Source organism: Squalius cephalus (assembly GCF_949319135.1).
Source record: "Squalius cephalus genome assembly, chromosome: 22".
Classification (NCBI taxonomy): Eukaryota; Metazoa; Chordata; class Actinopteri; order Cypriniformes; family Leuciscidae; genus Squalius; species Squalius cephalus.
This window is the reverse complement of record NC_137143.1, coordinates 2,002,300-2,021,882: the sequence shown is the minus strand read 5'-3', so window position 1 is coordinate 2,021,882 and position 19,583 is coordinate 2,002,300. Positions and strand designations below refer to the sequence as shown.

The 19,583-nt window shown below is 37.0% G+C and overlaps 1 protein-coding gene across 2 annotated transcripts in view; it reads left to right on the top strand.

Annotated features, from left to right (window-relative positions):
• Window positions 1-4,172: 4,172 nt before the first annotated feature.
• iars1 (isoleucyl-tRNA synthetase 1) overlaps window positions 4,173-19,583 on the top strand; it is a 136,950-nt gene continuing 121,539 nt past the window's right edge. The window contains exons 1-5 of one of the 2 annotated variants that reach the window (XM_079857204.1): window positions 4,173-4,248; window positions 7,953-8,076; window positions 10,719-10,875; window positions 16,802-16,921; window positions 17,989-18,071. In XM_079857204.1, coding sequence (XP_079713330.1) covers window positions 7,958-8,076; window positions 10,719-10,875; window positions 16,802-16,921; window positions 17,989-18,071 — 479 coding nt within the window. In that variant the 5' untranslated portion in view covers window positions 4,173-4,248; window positions 7,953-7,957. The remainder of the gene's footprint in view (window positions 4,249-7,952; window positions 8,077-10,718; window positions 10,876-16,801; window positions 16,922-17,988; window positions 18,072-19,583) is intronic. The other variant, XM_079857205.1, reaches the window with a different exon arrangement.

Here is a 19,583-nt window from a genome sequence, read left to right as displayed (position 1 = left end):
ACACTCTCTTTGCCGGCCGAGGACCGTGAGCGGTATTTAAAGAAGCTACTGGATAGGGAGTTACAGAGGTGTCCCTTTGAAATGGTCGAAAACTGGATTAATGACCCCACGCAGTGGCCAAATATGGACTATTCTGACATCTACCACTATCTCGTGGAATCACCAAGTAAGTAAAGTTAGCCTATTTTTTTGTCATTAACACACTCACAGTATGACAAACTAGACGATGAGGCCATGTCAAGAGGAGTCGGTGATTTACTTGGATCATATTTCACTTGATTTAAGCTATTGACAGTTTTGTTGTCGACTAGCTATACTAGTAAGAAACCCTCAAACACTGTAATCAGAACAATCATGTCAGAGGCTAAAAACATAAATAGTCCGTACCTTAAGTGGGGTAGAGACAATGAAAAACATGCCCCATACATATTTTGCCGTACACTGTAAACCTTTTTACAACTTTCAAAGTCCTAGCACTTTCTAGACACAAGCAGAAACCAGCCAAGTCCACTTTAGTCCTAGCCTGCCACTATTTCAACAGTAAAATCAGTTAACAGCCAAGGTAGCGTGCCTAGTGAGAGCTAACGTTAATCACGCAGCTGCTAGCAGCTTCGTCTTTCTAACTAGTAAGTTATAGCTAGTCGAAAACAAAACTATGTCAATAGCTTAAATCAAGTGAAATATGATCCAAGTAAACCACCGACTCCTCTTGACATGGCCTCATCGTCTAGTTTGTCATACTATGAGTGTGTTAATGACAAAAAAAAAAAAATAGGCTACTTACTTGGTGATTCCACGAGATAGTGGTAGATGTCTGAATAGTCCAAAGAGAGTGTATGTTTGTGCGATTTTTGCTATCAAGAAACTTTGCAGGTCTAGAGCGAGCGAGTTCTGTTCTCAGGGGAATCTGTTTGTTTTCCCCCAAAAAGGGGCGTTACCCTTCGATGACGCAAAAGTAGCGTTGGTCTATAGGCTAAGGCCGCGCCCCCTTGGCAGGCTCTGACGTGTAATGGCGTGATGCTAGCTCATAGGCGCCCGCGCCATTGGATGTGCAGTTGCCGCAGCACAGCCAATGAGTGAGCCAGACACTCACTGTGCTAGCTGTGCTATGCAGCTGCAAAATGCGTTTTACATTATAGGCTTCAGTAAATCGAGGAAAAGGAGTTTCCCCTTTTCCCGCAACATCTCCACGTAAAAATGCATTGAAACTTTAATTAAACTAGAGATATTTCAATTGGGTGATTATAATTTAATGTTTTGTGAGGTCTTTTTCATTTTTGTGATTATTTTGCGGTTAAATTAGGAATTATGCAGGATCGCAAAAAAATGCGACATTTTGTTGATTTTGCGTTGTATTCAGTGATCGCGGAATCGCGAAAAACTGGAGGGACTGTCTTCTCTCAACCGCTGCAGATGTTGCTGCACTGAACGACGGCCATTTCCAGGAATGCACTAATATTTTGTTGGTAGTACCAGTTTGCAACAATTATTAGTTAACACTAAGTTATCAACACTTCGGAAAAAATTATAATTCGTCATTACACTACATCCTTATGCATCGCTTTCTGTCTGGACTGTTACGTGCTTTTCCCAAATCACTGAAGTGACGTCGGTGTCCGGGTTAGCGGTAGCATTAGCCGTCAGGCAAGAGTTATTTAAATAAACTCCTGATGTACTTACAAACTTTCCAATGCCTCGTTTTATGAGTACAGAACCTATTTGTACTACTGTAGAAGTTTGGTCCATTCTGGGCATTATTAGTGGGGTAATTTACGGGATGCATCATAGGATCCGTTAGCGCTGCACTAAACCATCCGGCTGATATCTCTAAATAAGCATAACTTTAATAATGTTCAACCAAGGGGAAAACAGGACCCTAGGTTGATTTTACTCCGAATAATCTCTTTAATATAACTCTTTAGCATATAAAATTGTATCACTACATTTTTTGTTATCGATACATTGGAGAGACTCAATATACAACTGAAAATCAGCCAAAAATACCTTCAAACAAGGTTTATAATTATTTATTTTACTCTTATGAATATGAATATGAAATTTACCATATAAAATCATAAGATTCATCATAAAATTGACAGATGCAGTTTTTGAATCAAAGTTGTAACATCTTTGGATGCTAATTCACAGTTATAACCAGATTTCTGTTGAACATGTTTAGATAGATCTTCCCAGAATTTTTCGGAATGATAACATTCAAAGAAAATATGTAGAATTCTTTCTGGCTGATCGGAACAAAATTAACAATTTTCATCAATATCCATAAATTTTGATAAAGTATAGTTACTAACATAAATATAATGAAGTACTTTCAAGTACTTTACAGACTTTTAATTCCCGATGTTTGTTAGATATACAAAACCGAAAGGGAAGCAACCAAGCTTTTTTCCAGATAATCTCTGGGAAGCAAATAGCCTATTCCAGAAAGATTTCCCTCTATAGGCTGAAAAGATCTTTTTTTTTTTTTTTTAATAGATTTCTAATAAATTTATTGGTGCACTTTTTACTGTTAATGTCCACCCCATTTAAATAAAGTATGGTTCAGTTCTACAAATGTTAAGAGACAACATATGGTTTCTCATTAACATCATTAGACCTGTGGGAATGGCTTTTATCACAGAATAATACTCTCTATATTTAATAGGAAATGCCCACTTATTCATGAGATTTTCATAAGAAAGAAACTGAGCTGACTGGTCTAAAACGTCAGATAAAAAGTAAATTCCTTTATCTTTCCAACTCTGTAAATAAAGAGATTTCTGGTTAACTGTAATATAATCATTATTCCACAAGATTTCTTTATGTGGGGAACAGTTATGCACATAACATAACTTCCAGCACTTAAAAGCTTATTGATAGAAATTGGATAATGTCACAGGCAGTTTGCTAATAATCATACAATAACAAAAAATGTAAACCTCCAATCTTTTTAAAAATATTATATGGTATAAAAAACCATATCGAGTCTGATTTAAGTAGACAGTTTCTGAGCCATTTTACTTTAAAAGTATAATTTAAATCGAAAAAATCCAAAAGCTCAAAACCACATTCAGTTCTTGGACCCTGAAGAACCTCCTAAGGAACTTTTCCTCTGCGGTCCCCCTACAGGTTGGAAGCGGAATTGTCCATTACCGCTGTCGTAAATAATTTCGCCGCCCGCAGCCGACTGTCGCACACACACTCGCTGTTTATCCAGCACCGGCTGTGGAATGAACGATGTCCACAGACAAGGTAGAGTATGTTGCATGATTTCATGAAAGTATGATGTATTGCGACATCAGAAACGAAGAAAAACTAAATAATGACTATTGTAACGCTTGCCGTAAAGCAAGTCAAATTTGTAGTTTTCTTATGTCTCATTCGAACTACAGAAACACGACCCGGTGTGGTTATATCAGATGTAGGGCTGCAAAGCGAATCCAGAAGTGCCTTTCACCCTGTTACGACTTGATGAACCACTGATACGATTTTGGAAATATTATTTTAAGGTAAAACATGTTCCTTAGTGTTGCTTTAAATGATGATGTTTATTCCTCCAAACAAATTTAGTAAATAACTCGTTGATTTTTTTTTTACAAATCGAATCTTGAACAGAAAGAGATAAAGCTGGATAAACAAATCTAGATACAACTTCTGCTTTAGTCAATAGGACTCTGCCTATATAATAGTCAAGTCTCTTTGAAGCCAACTATTAAAGATGTTTTGAGTTTTTTTTTAAGTGTGGGGGAGCTTTTATGGAAGCCTTTTTTGGAATTGAAATTTTAAGACGTCACAGTTGCATTTTGATTTCTATTTCCTCTGATTTCGATTATTTCAATCTAAGTCAAAGATATATTTTAAAATCTTAACTTAATCTTAAATTATTTTAATTATTACTAATACTTTTTTAAAATCTAGTTTTCAAAGAACACCACGTCAAATACTGTGCTCTTCAAAACACAGCTTGGATTTTCAGTGTATTAATTGCTGAAAATTATGGACAAGAAAACAAAAATTACAGGAATATATACCATGCTGCATTGCAAGATAGTAAGATACACGCACACACATACTATTCTAAAATCTAATTAAATAAATCTTACTATATCAGTGGACATCACATCACTAATCTATATGATGATTATCATAGACTTTTATTATGAAAAGAGACTCTTGTATGATGTCCGGCGCCACAGTTTCGCTCAGTTGCATCATTTCCGCTTTCTCTGTTCACCGGCTGAGGGTCCGCATGTGAGTCTCAACTGACACTTCATCTTAATTCAGAACTTATACACACACTCACTGCACACATAAACTCACTGCTCTGTGTTTATGGATCTCATATATAGAGAAATGCGATCATAACAGCGGCGAACTGTGATTGTAGAGACGAGCGCGCGCTCGTGCGCGCGTGTGTGATGATGACAGATAGTGGTGATGCAGCTGTATTTATTTACACTTCAAAGTAACTTCATCATAATGTCCATAAAGTGCTTTGTATCATTTAATACCAAACAAACTTTTTTTTCTTTTCTTTTTTTAAGAGAGTATATGTGTATGTTTGAGACAGTTTGAGCATTTCGTCCTTATAAATTGTCTGTTCCTCTAGCAGTGCATTCATAATGTTACAACAATGTTGTTGGTTTAGTGATTCAAATGTTTATGAACCTATCCGTTTACATTCATTTCTATGTTTTATTGTTATTGTTGTTATACAGATAGCAGGTCAGAAAAGTGAAACTGAAATTGAAAACCCAATGAATAGATGCAGATCTTGTAGCTGTTGAAAAGTCTTTATTTAAAAGCTGCAGTCCGTAACGTTTTTGTTTTCAAAATGTATTTTACAAGCGAGTACATCATGAATCCATTTCCCAAACCGTGTTTTTGTCTTATCCTTGTTTAGTGTTGATATTGGGACTATTTTAGACCAGTCGGGTCGCACCACTGGAGTAGCTTGACTCGTCATACATAAACAGAGAGAAGTAGATCCGGCTACAATATTCTTCCGCAAGACGCATGCGGTTTCGTTTATTAACCGCTAGAGCGCAAAAAGTTATGGACTGAAGCTTTGATAAAAGTTAAACAATAAAAACACACACACACACACTCTCATGAAGAAAATTATTTTGAATTATGCAGAGAATATCACCCACATTTTCCTTATCATACACAGCTTGTCCCAAACCCGAATGACTTACGTTTTCTTTTCGATGAAACCACAGTGAATGAGGACTGATGCTTTAATGCTTGAATAAATTATGTAAATGTACCATTAAAGCATCTTAACAGTGGCTCATATGACTTGTGCACTATATATTATAATTATAATTCTTCTGAAGTCATTTGATGCTTTGCGTGACTCGGAGCAGTCCGAAAGTTGTTCACTGTTATTCATAAAATAATGTAATCATAAAGTCGGCATGAGACGGAGCTTGCGCTAGATTTTCTTCCCTTATTGTGTCGTATATCCGAGAGAAACGCTTCTGGAACAAGAACATATGTGGGCGGGGCTTGATTGTGTCTGTGGGGAATTGATTGGATGATTGGATGGTTGTGGTTTGCTATTGGCTGATCTCATGTGAGTGACAGGTTAAAGCCCCGCCCACATCATCAGAGAAGAGAAGAGATGCTGCGAGAGGAACTTATTCTGGCTCAAGATTACCAGGAACATGCATTTAAAACAATAAACATGTGCACCGATAAGTCATAAATACTGCAATATTCCATTAAAAAGAAATTATTTATTTCATGGTGACTTTAATTGTTTTGCTGGAATAAAGAAGTTTAATCTGAAACTCACTTCTAGAGAGCTTAAAGTCTCCCTGAATCAATCATTTTATCCCTTAAAACTCATCTTTCATCACTAAAATGACATATTTAAACTTTTTTTTTTCTTCACGCCTTAAAATATCTTGACTGTAACTCGACACCCTTGCCTCATTTAGTATGCGCGGTTCTATGAATATGCAAATGAGCCCCGCCTCCACTCACTCACTCCGCTCAGAGATCCACTGGTTGACGATCACACGTTGATCTGATTGGTTACAAGGTAGTTTGTGACGTCAGAAACACCAGCGATTTCAAAGCGTGTTTTTGAGACTGTCTTTGGTTCACTGCAGTTTTAAGGAGGAAATACTCAGCAATGCTGTCGACTTATGAATTTACACATGCATTGTCTTAAAGCATATTAAAAACACCACACAGACACATAAACTACATTAAAAGATGGATCTTCACCACAGGGGGACTTTAAAATGAGTTTCGTCAAGCGTGTGTGTGACTGATGGAGTGTGTTTGTTGTGTTTATTTGCAACGCCAAGGTCATGGTTTCAATTCCCAGGGAAAGCAAGAACTGATAAGAATGTAAATGTGTATCTTGAAATGCAATGTAAGTTGCTTTGGACTAGAGCCCGGCCGATATTATCGGCCGATATTAGGCATTTTCCAAACTATCGGTATCGGCATTTATAATGGCCGATAAATGAATATTTAAAAAATAAAATAATAAAATTCGATTTGAAAATTTGACATTTGAATATTCTTTTTTTTTTTTTTTTTTTTCACACCTGGGATCCCCCGCGAAATGGTTCTCATTCGCGCTTGAATAAGGCCTGCGACACACTGGCTGCGTGGCGTGTCTGTTTTTATTTCGGCTCCCATGTTAACAGGTTGGAGTTTGCACACTGCCTGTGTGAGACACGCGTCTCAAATGCGGCTCGAGCCACGCGGAAAACGCGTGCATGCTAGAAATAGAACCGACACGGTGTTCCAGCAACTGGACTGTTCTCTGGCTATAGAGCGCAGAACAGCGGAGTGTGTATGGACAGAAGTGCATGCCTGAGCTTGTGTTTTGGGTTAAGCTGCGTTGCTTTGACATTGTGGAAAATAGAATAATAGTAGAAACAAAATGTGTTAGCCTTTTTACCCCTTATTATCAATCTAAATTAATCTCGTTTTTAATTTAACTTAATTTCGTTTTTCTTTATTTAAATTTCGTTTTTCTTTATTTAAATTTCGTTTTTTCTTTATTTAAATTTCGTTTTCCCTTTATTTAAATTTCGTTTTTCTTTATTTAAATTTCGTTTCTCTTTATTTAAATCTACCCTTTACTGTGTCAGTAATTTGTTAGTCAGAAAAATATTAGACTACCTTAAAAGTATTGCTTAATTTAACAGACGTGTGCGTTTTATATCACTGCAGTGTCCGTTCTCGGAGCATAAGCCCTGCCCGCGTGAGGTGCACCGCTTCCCGCTCGCGCTGTTCTGTAGTTTACTAAAAGTTTATTAATTCTGAACGTGTGGCGTCTCGCGTGTCCATCTATAGGCTATTGCACCAAATGCGACACTGCACTCCCTTGTGAAGTCGATTCGATGAACGGTTCTCGAAATAATCAAAATGCAAACGGACTTTTGACAGACGCTTTTATCAAAAGCGACTTACATTGCATTTCAAGGTACACATTTACAATCTTATCAGTTCTTGCTTTGAACCCATGACCACACACACACACACACACACACACACACACACACACACACACACACACACACACACACACACACACACACACACACACGGAATGACCTTTGTCTTTTTTAATAATAATACAAATGATGATGATAATAATATCATCATCATTGATTTTTTTTAAATTATTACTGTCAATATTAATAATAATAGTTGATTTTTTTTTTTTGTTCAAAGGTTGTTTTCATATCTTAAGTTTGTATTTTTATATATTATATTTATCAGAACTGTTCATGTTTTGTTACGTGTTTCTGGATTTATGTGTTTGTGTGTTATGGTGTTTCTGATATATATATCGGAATATCGGATTTTTTAATCACCAAATATTTGTATCGGTATCGGCCTTAAAAATCCTTTATCGGTCGGGCTCTACTTTGGACAAAAGCGTCTGCCAAATGCATAAATGTAAATGTAAGTGTGTTGTCTAGTCAGAATGGTGGAAGCCGTGCCAGAATCCATTCACTTCCCGACGGAGGAGGAGCGAATCCTGGAGCTCTGGGAGCAGAAGAACTGTTTCCAGGAGTGTCTGAAGCAGTCCAAGAACCGGCCCAGGTGAGTCCTGGGTCATCACAGTCATGCTTTGTGTAGTGAATAGGGGAGAGTGGGGTAAGCTGTGCCACTTGTAGTTGTCATTTACACAGGAAGAAGTAAAGCAGCACTGCTAGGTATTCGGTTTGGTATCGTTTAGAGTTTAAAGGTTCCCGATTTCGATTCTGCTTATCGATTCCGAATTTCGATTCCAATAAGGTAAAAAAATTATTATTATAAAACATTTAACTCTAGCTGAATATCATGAACAATAATCAACAGGCTAAAGAACACTTACGCAAGGAACATTTGCCTTTGGTTTGAAAACCCCACAGAAACACAACTAGCCTAGCTAATATACATTTCAAGCATTATTAAAGACAAGTAAACACCCAGTAATTAATAAAGAACAAATAAAAAATGTGCAATCGCAACAAATAGATACAATCGAACAAAGATACGACTGAAATATACAGTGTTTTTTAAGATTTTCAGGTATTCAGGTACAGAAACTGTAATCAAATGTAAAATACCACTGCACTTAAAATATATAAAAATTAAAATATACATTACAAATATAGTTACAGAAGTTATTCAGGCAAGAACGAGTGAATTTTCTCTGTCTTTTGTTGTTTGATTAGTGTAATTATAGAGACGGCAGCAGGAATATTAGGCTGCTGTCCCTTTAAGAGTTGCTCGGACCCAATATACTGATACACACATTATTTTGTAAGTCATATTGCAATGCTAAGAGGAATTGAATATGTTATATTGGTTTTTATTGAGGCATTGGATTGTGAAAGATGTACGTTAGTCTTATTCTGTTTCACCCCATTTACATCTTCATAAAGCAGCCTGGAAAAGGTTTAATATCTTTTGTAAATATATTTGGACTATTGTTTCCTGCATTTGGAGGCAAAGTTCACTGGCACTTCAGAGCCACTTGCACATCTCACCCCAAAGTGTGCGTTTTTAACAATGCTTTTAATAATAATTAATGCCTTGATGTTTATAAATGCGACAGATAAACTATTTTAATGCTCGTGGAGGCAAATAACAGCCCGACGCGAAGCGGAGTGTATTCAAATAGTTTAATGCACAGAGGTGGACAGAGTACACAGCTACATTACTTGAGTAAAAGTACAGATACCCCTTGCTAAATTTTACTCAAGTACAAGTAAAAGTACTACAGTCAGATGTCTACTTAAGTAAAAGTACTGAAGTACTTGTTTTTAAAAGTACTTGAGTATCAAGAGTACAAGAGTACATTTTCTAAATATTGCATTACTACTGCCACAGTGCTTACATTGGTAAACACAGCAAACACTTGAAGCGAAAACTATCATTAACTTGTTCAGAAAATTGAAATAGTCTGGCGAGGTGGGGCCACGGCTTGGCACATTCCCGGGATGCGATATTTTTTTTCCCAGGATGGTAGGGGAAGACTCATGAATATTCATTAGGGAAGTCATCCCTGATTGGTCTGATGACCTACCCCTAACCCTACCCCTAACCCCACCCCTAAACCTACCCCTCACTGGGGGTCTTATGACCACCATAACCCCGCCCCTAAACCTACCCGTCACTGGGGGTCTTATGACCACCATAACCCCACCCCTAAACCTACCCGTCACTGGGGGTCTTATGACCACCATAACCCCGCCCCTAAACCTACCCGTCACTGGGGTTAAGACCAATCAGGGATGGCTTCCCTAATGAATATTCATGAGTATTCCCCTACCATCCTGGGGAAAAAAATATCGCTCCCGGGATGGACCTGCTGCGTCTTCATCCATTGTTTCGTCCATGGTTTCGTCTCTTATCTAAATCTGACCATGGAGTTGACTTTGGCGGAAAGCTGAAGGTGATTGCTGATAGGCTGTCCCAATCAGTGGCGCATGCACAATCCAATCACATTTGAGAGGGTTTCCGAGATGTTTCTTTTTTTTCTTTTTTTTTTTTTAGAAGAAGTAATGGGTACTCACAGTTATGGATAGAAATGTAGTACAATATTTGCCTCTCAAATGTACTTGAGTAAAGTCATGAGTACTCCCCAAAAATGATACTCGAGTAAAGTACAGATCCCTCAAAACTGTACTTAAGTACTGTACTCAAGTAAATGTACTCCGTTACTGTCCTGCTCTGTTTAACGCACAGCTAGCAGTGGATGATCCCACTTATACCATGGTCATTTGTCAGCATTGACAGGTTAAAGCTGTTAATGATGTTTGCAGAGCAATATTTTACTGAAAGGGTAAAAATTACGGTTAGTTTCGTCAGTTACGGCTCATTAAACCTAGAGTTCTGTGCGCTTTAAATCAGACAGAAATAAAGTTGTGCGGTTGCATTTATTTATTCAGTAATCATCATGTACACACACACACACACACACTCTGCACTTTGATTTGTCTCATCATGAGGCCGAGAGATGTCAGTCAATAAATGGGAAAACAAAGTTACTTGCGTTACTTATTTGAAAATGTAACTCGGATATTTTGTTAGATATAATGCGTTGTTTTACGAGTTACTTGAAAAAGTAATCTGATTACGTAACTCAGGTTACTTGTATTGAGTTACTCCCAACACTGGGTGTGACATCGTCAGTTTCCCTTCTTCCACATGTCTTTTATACATGTATGTTTATGTGTCGTTGATTTGTTTTTCAGGTTCACCTTCTATGACGGGCCGCCCTTCGCCACGGGTCTGCCTCATTACGGCCACATCCTAGCCGGAACCATCAAGGACATCGTGACCCGGTTTGCCCATCAGAGCGGCTTCCACGTGGACCGGCGCTTCGGCTGGGACTGTCACGGCCTGCCTGTGGTGAGAATCACTCAACGTCACTTACGCCGTGTCCTAACTACAGGCGCCGCGACGCGCTAGGGCTGAACGATTACTCCCGTTTCACACATACTCCGTTTGCAGTGCGTATGCGGTGTGTATTTTTTTCCGTACCCATGTTAACAGGTCAGAGCTTTCACACTGCACGCGGTTGCAGTCCGTCGATCCGTTCCAGTTGCGGTGCGTATACAGCAGTGCAGCGATCGTTTTTATGGTGAATCGCATTTATGGTGAAATTGCTACATTTTCAGGTCAATCTGTGTTCATTTTGACCACGAAACATGCACTGTCACTTTGATTCCGCATTTCCGAGTCTATTTTTGCTGTGCTGCAAACGCTGAATTAAAGTGACAGCGCATGTTTCGTGGTCAAAATGAACACAGATTGACCTGAAAATGTAGTAATTTCACCATAAATGCGATTAATTAAATAAAATGTAGTAATAAATGTATTTAAATACTTTTTTTTTTTCACTTTAAGACCGGGGTAAAGCAAGGAAAGCTACAATTTACCTCAACAAGGCGACATAATGAACAACACTCGTCTCATTCGTGGAGGTGGAAAAACAAGTTCTTTGTGACATGCAAGATTTATTGTATTAAAATTTAAATGCAAAAGAAAAGGCATGAGAGTCGGCTGTTTTTGTCAATTTTAAGTTTTAATTTAAAATGTTTGCGATTTTTATATAAGTACATGGTTAAATATTTGACCACTGGCTTGAGGAACTTAATATAAGTAGAAGTAATGCATTGAATAATAGGCTGACGTTGTTTAAATTGTGTTTAAACGTGCATATGTCTATTAAAGAGTGTACATGTGTACAGAGAGAATCGCAATGCTGAGACGTTAAGACCGGGGTAAATCAAGGGAAAATACAATTTACTTCAACAAGGCAACATAATGAACAACACTCGTCTCATTCGTGGAGGTGGAAAAACAAGTTCTTTGTGACATGCAAGATTTATTATATAAAGATTTAAATTATGCAAAAGAAAGGGTATGAGTCAGCTGTTTTTGTCAATTTTAAGTTTTAATTTAAAATGTAGGCTATGCGATTTTAATATAAGTACATGGTTAAATATTTTACCACTTGCTTGAGCAACTTAATATATATTTATATAGAAGTAATGCATTTAATAATATGTTGTTTAAATTGTGTTTAAACCAAGCGTGCCGCACAAGCCCTGAAAAGTGAAGCCAAAGCGTCTCGATCGCCCCCCCCCCCGGTGGCTGGTCCTAGTATAGGTCATAAGCCCCGCCTCCCTGTGTTATTCAACGGGATGTGAGACCAACTAAACAATTAAATTACACTTCAAATATCTTTTTCCAAAGGTGGTTTCTTTCATTTGCTGTCGTTTTTATCACGCTGATGTAAGTTCAAGTGTCTGTTTCAAAAATCAGTTAGTTTTTAGTTAGTTACGTGATGCGGTGGTGTGACGTCATGATTGACAGCTGTGATTGACAGGTTCTCTGAGAGAAGTAGTCACTGAAGCACCAACGGACATTTTTTCGGGATCTTCGGAGGACTGAGGAGATTGTATTTACTTTATTTTAACAAGCCTCTTGTCGAACTGCAATACATTTTTTTAAAAATGTGCAGAATCCACTCTCCCTGAGGCGAGTGAGGGCGGAGCCTTGATTTCGCAGCTTTACTTCCTGCTCACGACTGCGCAGGTCTGGCCCCGAGATCGCTACTGCGCAGACTCAGCGCCATATCGGGACACTGGCGGCTTCAGTTCTCATCAATGGAAGAGAGCGAAGGGGCGTCGTCCATCTTTTTTTACAGTCTATGGTTTAAACGTGAATACGTCTATTAAACAGTGTATATGTTTACAAAGAGAATCGCAATGCTGACAAAAAACTTTTTTTTAAATAAAAGTTGCTGATAACTTCTGGATTTGAAATACAAATAGTGAGTATGTATTTGTGGTATAGCCTAGAGCAGCGGATCAGTTACGTGTGAAAGCACTATTGCGCGTGCTGCTCCTGCACTGCATACGGAGTATGTGTGAAACGGGCGTTAATCGCAATAAAACCGCACGCGATTTGGCAAAGGCTGCGATTATCTTATGCGCAGCTTGTCAGTGGACTGCGGCTGATTGGTAGTAAATACTGCCCCATTTGAACCCCAGAGGGCGCTCTCACGCAAACACGATAAATATGCCCCTCCGCAGAAGTACAATAATGCGCATCATCCCAGGAAATCCCTATCGCTATAGCTGAATAAACAGAAGATTGAAACGCTTTGATTAAACATGACTTATAAACACACGACTGCCTTATTCTGTGTAAGAAGCTCATCATCTCACAGAAGGAGGAGCTCAGCTGTCCTTATGAAGTGAGTTTGGAGTAAATGCATGTTAGTAAATGTTGTCTCTTGTTGGACAAGAGGTTCATTAATGCTTCTCATAACAAGTGGCCATTAATAGTCTTCACTAAGTTTTAATGATTTGTATATTGTTAGAAACTCACTTTGTCTATGTCATTCTGTATTAGTAACCAATATTGTATGTCCATCCTGTTGCAAATTTAAGAGGGGAGGGGAGGGGAGGGGAGGGGAGGGGAGGGGAGGGGAGGGGGGGGAACTGTCATCGCCAGTGGCCCATGCATATCGACTGTCACTAAAAATCAGTGGTAAAACGTGAGGAAATAATAGATTTTTTTTTTTTTTTTTATAGCTGGCAAAGTTAAAGTCTAATGAAATACACGGACACCTTATTTTTGTCCTTTCTCAAAAGTAAAAATGTCCTGCTACATATATAGCCTACAGTAATCATAATTATATTTAAAACATATAAATTGTTTTTATACACACTATATTTAAAAATAATAAATTTTCCGGTAAAAAAAAAAAACGTTCCGTTCATAGCCTTGATCTACGCGCCCCCTAAACACACATAATAAAGATGGACAGTGACATAGACATTTTCACAAATTAAGCATAATTTCCATACAATTGAGGTATTATTGAAATATCTAAATTTTAATAACGAGTGATTATTTAACAAAAGGCAAGTAAAACGGTCAGGGTTACATTTTAGACACACACACACACACACACACACACACACACACACACACACACACACACACACCTCTGAAGCGATAGAAAAGTCCTCGGGACCGCATCACTCGCAAGACGAAACCTGCTTTGGTGTACAAGGCCGAAGTCCACCATTCTCCAGTTGAATGGTTGCTACACACACACAGTTTAGATGTGTCCGTGGTTGATGGCCAACCAACCGCCCGCAGTCAGAGTCTAGCCCTGGCAGCATCGCGGGGAAAGATGCACTGGAGCTTTCGCACCACCAGATTTTAAACCAGGAAGATGAAAATAGCGCAAAAAAACTAAAATGTAACCATTTTCCCCCAACTATTAAATCTAACAGATGCTAACATTGTTTTCAATGGTGTTCAACACACATACCTCTGTTAAAATCTCAGAAAATTTGGTTTAGGGTTTCATGACCCTTTAAAAACTTGTCAGTGCCAGCGTTTTTGATCATTTTCACAGTTTCTTGGCCCCCAGAATATTTTGTTGTATGAATACCTGAACATGCAATATATCACAAGAAAGAACAGACCATCTGCTTTTAAACAAACAAACAAACAAACAAACAAACAGTTTTATTCTAGATTTTTGCTAGCTTTTTTTTAATCAACATTTGAATATGGGTATGTTTCATAAAAATGTAGAGCAATGATCAAAACATTAATGGAGTAAATCGAGTTCATCAACACCCCTAATGCTTGCGCAGTCCTGGGTTCAACATTTCATTCAGCAACATTAGGCACTTTTGATTTATGCGACGATTCTATTTCAGAAACTGTTTTTGTATTTTTCTGCGACTTTGCGCTGGAACAACAAACATAAAGTGTGGCGATGATAATCTCAGGCGCTGTTTATGTGCTTTATTTAATGTTAAAAGCGTGTCATGTGACTCTGAATATCATTTAGTGCTCCAGCTTTGAGGCTGTAAAAGCAACAATGGATAATTCACCTCAGATCTTCAAATTAAACAAATGGAAACAAGGACGTTCAAACTGTGAACAAACAAGTGTATTCTTTGACAAAGATTGTTTTAGTAACTCAGTAGCCTAAGTATTTCATTGTGCAACTGTGAAAAATGCGAGTGACCACTTCACAGATATTTTCAGTTGCAAAGTAATTTGAGCTTCTGAACTTAAAAAAGGAGAACTCCGGTCAATTTTAACATTGAGCTCATTTTTTGGTACATTTGGAGTGCTGTCAATACAGAGAACAACGACAAAAATCGGTGTTGCCTACACCGTGTTATTCTATTTTTAAAATTTGCACCCTGTTGACTTCAATGGGGCAAGTACTAAACCTGCTTTTAGCCTCTTAACATCCTTGATGTGTCATTACAAGTGCACAGAAAATGTGAGTGATTCCTTCTGAGTGAACACGAGTGAGTCTGACTGCAGTAGATGTGAAAGAAATGTATAAAAATGATGTTATTTAAGCCAGCGCAAATACCTTTGTTTACATCCTGTTTTTCGGTTGAAGTCCAAAGTAGTCGATTGCCGAGTTCACGCGCATAGGTTTAGTTACCTATGATCACGCGCGTGAACTCGGCAATCGATTACGATAACATCATTTTTATACATTTCTTTCACATCTACTGCAGTCAGACTCACTCGTGTTCACTCAGAAGGAATCACTCACATTTTCTGTGCACTTGTAATGACACATCAAGGATGTTAAGAGGCTAAAAGCAGGTTTAGTACTTGCCCCATTGAAGTCAACAGGGTGCAAATTTTAAAAATAGAATAACACGGTGTAGGCAACACCGATTTTTGTCGTTGTTCTCTGTATTGACAGCACTCCAAATGTACAAAAAAATGAGCTCAATGTTAAAATTGACCGGAGTTCTCCTTTAAAAAGCTTCTTCAACTTCTGAAAAAAGTACAGTAATGTAATACCATGGTAATTTATGTACTCCAGTTATGCTAACAAATAAGTACCATGACCAAAATATCTTACTTGTTAATAACAGGCCGCAACAATATGGAACTACAGTTTAGCCAGTAGTTAGAAAAATGTATTTATATTTTTCAATAAAATCTTTCTATCTCAGAAAAAGTAATTGCATGTTTTATTTGCATTTGTAGCTGTATATTGTGTTTGTGAAGGTTTGTTGCATATAGACACTTTAAAGAGCGCTTTCACTTTAACTGTTGTTCAGTGACATCCAGTCTTTTCGAAAGTAACCCACACAATCAGGAGTTTCGAGGCCAGACTCGATAAGATCACAGCGACAAGCTGTTTGTCTCTCTACACCGGTTGCAGACACCGCCTAGACTAGCTTTACAAGTTAGACCTCATTTTTTCTTTAAGACTGTTAACAACTTTTAAATCAGTTACATAAAAATGTAGATCGGCCTAATTTGATACTGAAAAGTAAGTCTAAATGCTCCTTAACTAACTTCTAGTGGGTCATACTAGATCTAAAGACACTGTCTTTACATAATGGCTATATTTATGCAACTGGCCCCAGTGACATGACTATGAGACACGACAAAATCAATCAAAAATCACAGCCAATCAGAAGAGCGTGTGGGCGGAGTCTCTCGGCAGACACACTGCACTCACAGCAAAATCAATCAAAAATCACAGCCAATCAGAAGAGCGTGTGGGCGGAGTCTCTGCACTTTTAATGTGTTTATAATATTGAACTGATAATCACTGATGCTTCACAAGACGTTTTACCAAACCTCATCTGTGTCAGACAGCTTGTAAAGACATTTACATGAGCACAATTCTTCAAAACATCAGTGTTTGTGTGGCAGGAATGCGCATGTGCTGAGGATTGGAACAGAGGCACTGATTGATGACAAATGCGTTTTCTTTTTTTGGTTTCTCTCTGTAATTGTTGATGTTTTTCAGGAATATGAGATTGATAAAACGCTGAATATCAGAGGACCTGAGGATGTGGCGAAGATGGGGATCGCGGAGTACAACAAGCAGTGCAGGAGCATCGTCATGAGATATGCTAATGAGTGGGAGGTACGAGCGTGTGTGTGTGTGAATCTTGATCTTTGAATCGACAGACGGGAGTTCTCAAAGTGTCTGTATAACATTAATTTTGTGCAATAAAAATATCTGCTGTTCGATCAACGTCTATATATATATATATATACACACACACACACAATCACACATGTATTCACATCCAAAATAAAAGTATGTGTGTACTGTGTATAATTATTTCGTATGGCAGCATGTATATATTTAAAAATAAAATATACTGAATGTATATTTATACATATTTTATATTATATATATTTTATATATAAATAACATATATTTTTCTTAAATATATACATGCATATGTGTGTATTTATATATACAAAATAATCATACACAGTAAACACGCATATATATATATATATATATATATATATATATATATATATATATATATATACACACACACAAAATCACACATGTAATCACATCCAAAATAGAAGTTTGTGTTTACATAATATATGCGTGTTTACTGTGTATAATTATTTTGTATATATAAATACACACATATGCATGTATATATTTAAGAAAAATATGTTATTTATATATAAAATATATATAATACAAAATATGTATAAATATATATTCAGTATATTTTATTTTTAAATATATACATGCTGCCATACGAAATAATTATACACTGTACACACACATATATTATGTAAACACAAACTTTTATTTTGGATGTGAATACATGTGTGATTTTGTATATATATATATATATATATATATATATATATATATATATATATATGTATATGTGTTTCAGAAAACAGTTATGACTAGCTAGTTAATTTCTGCAATGAGTTCCTGGTCCCTGAGTGTCTTAATCAGTTGTCATGATGTCAAACGTGACCTTTGATTGGAGAGGTCATCCATGAATAACAGCTTCAGAAAACTAGGAATATGCACTACTGTCGTGTGCTCTTTTGGGCTCGAGAGCTGCTTGTGACACGATTGTGATTTTTAAAGTGACCTGTTCCTTCATCATTGCGAGTTCCTCCTAAATGACGTGATTTGTTTTGGGTATGATTATGATTTTCCAGACATCCGTGAGACGAATGGGCCGCTGGATTGACTTCAAGAACGACTACAAGACCCTGTACCCCTGGTTTATGGAGACCGTGTGGTAAGATTTAAGATTCCTGCCAGCACTGGCTGTTCCTCATGGGGATGGAAAGTCACTTCAATATTTACAGCCAGTCTGAGATTTTATTGTGAATCCAGAATGTCTGTTTTTTGGCAAACACCAAGGTCTTATGACGATTTAATTGCCTTTTGATTTCACATCTCTGAGATCTGGATCAATCCATAGTAGTGTTATTTTCTTATTAGTAAACAGAAATAATAGGTTGCATTAACTTAATAGCCTAATAATTTCATAATTGTCTTATTAACAGAAATAATAGGTTGCATTAACGTAATAACCTAATAACTTAATGTTTGTCTTATTATCAGAAATAATAAGTTGCATTATCTTAATAACTTAACCTTATAACTTAATAATTGTCTTATTAACAGAAATAATAGGTTGCATTATCTTAATAACTTAACCTTATAACTTAATAATTGTCTTATTAACAGAAATAATAGGTTGCATTAACTTAAAAACTTAACCTAATAAACAGAGGCTTTACTCCCTTTAAACTTAAATTGTCAATGTTTCATTTTTTAAAACACTTATCGGAATAATTTTTTGTACCTTTATAAAGGGTATTTTTCCCCTAATTTTATTTAATGTATGCTCTAAATTTAATTTCAAATTCTTACATTTATCAATACATTCAATTAAAATAATAAGACACTAGGCTGTTACCAATCAAATAAAATTATTTACATTGAAAAATTATAACTGTGAAAAATTATAACTGTATTAAATGAGATTATGAGATTGTTTTGAATATTTTTTGAATATACAAATAAGGAATGTTGAAAAGAATGATACTTTATTAAACTAAACCGTCAGTAGGAGGTGACAGGCGACCGTCTTAATGAGCGAGTCATTGAGTCATTAAATTAAACGATTCGTTCAAACGGCTGATTTATTCAGAATGAGGCAGTTTAATAATGGGTAATTGAATCTTTGACTCGAGCGATTAGTTCAAAACGCTGAATCATTCAGTAATGAATCATGGATGCGTGTTGCTGTGAGATGCGCTATGGTTCTGTTGTTTGGAACTATTTTCGCTGCTGAAACAGAACAAAAACAGTCATTGCGTCTAAAAATGTAAGTAGCCTAACTTAGTTTTAATTATTTGTTTATTGAACTGTTATGAAATCAATAGCTCGGTTTCAATCGTGATAGCATTCAGGAAAACAGCATTCTGGTCGTGTGTAGCCTATATAACGTTATTGTTTCTTATAACTGCGCAAACCTCAACAGCGCAACTTTGTTACCGTCTGTACATTAGGCAAGTTACCATGGGAGTTCCGTGTCTTTATTACACTCAACACATTATAATGATTTATCTGTCATCCACCCTCGATTGAATGGAATGTTGTTATTACTTGACCCGCTCGACCGGCGGATTATGATCTGTGCAGCACTATCGACAAACTATCGCGTAGCCTACGTACGTTTTGACAGCTAGTGAAGTGATATCAAAAAACCATGGTAAAGAACAGAGGCTGAACGTACCAG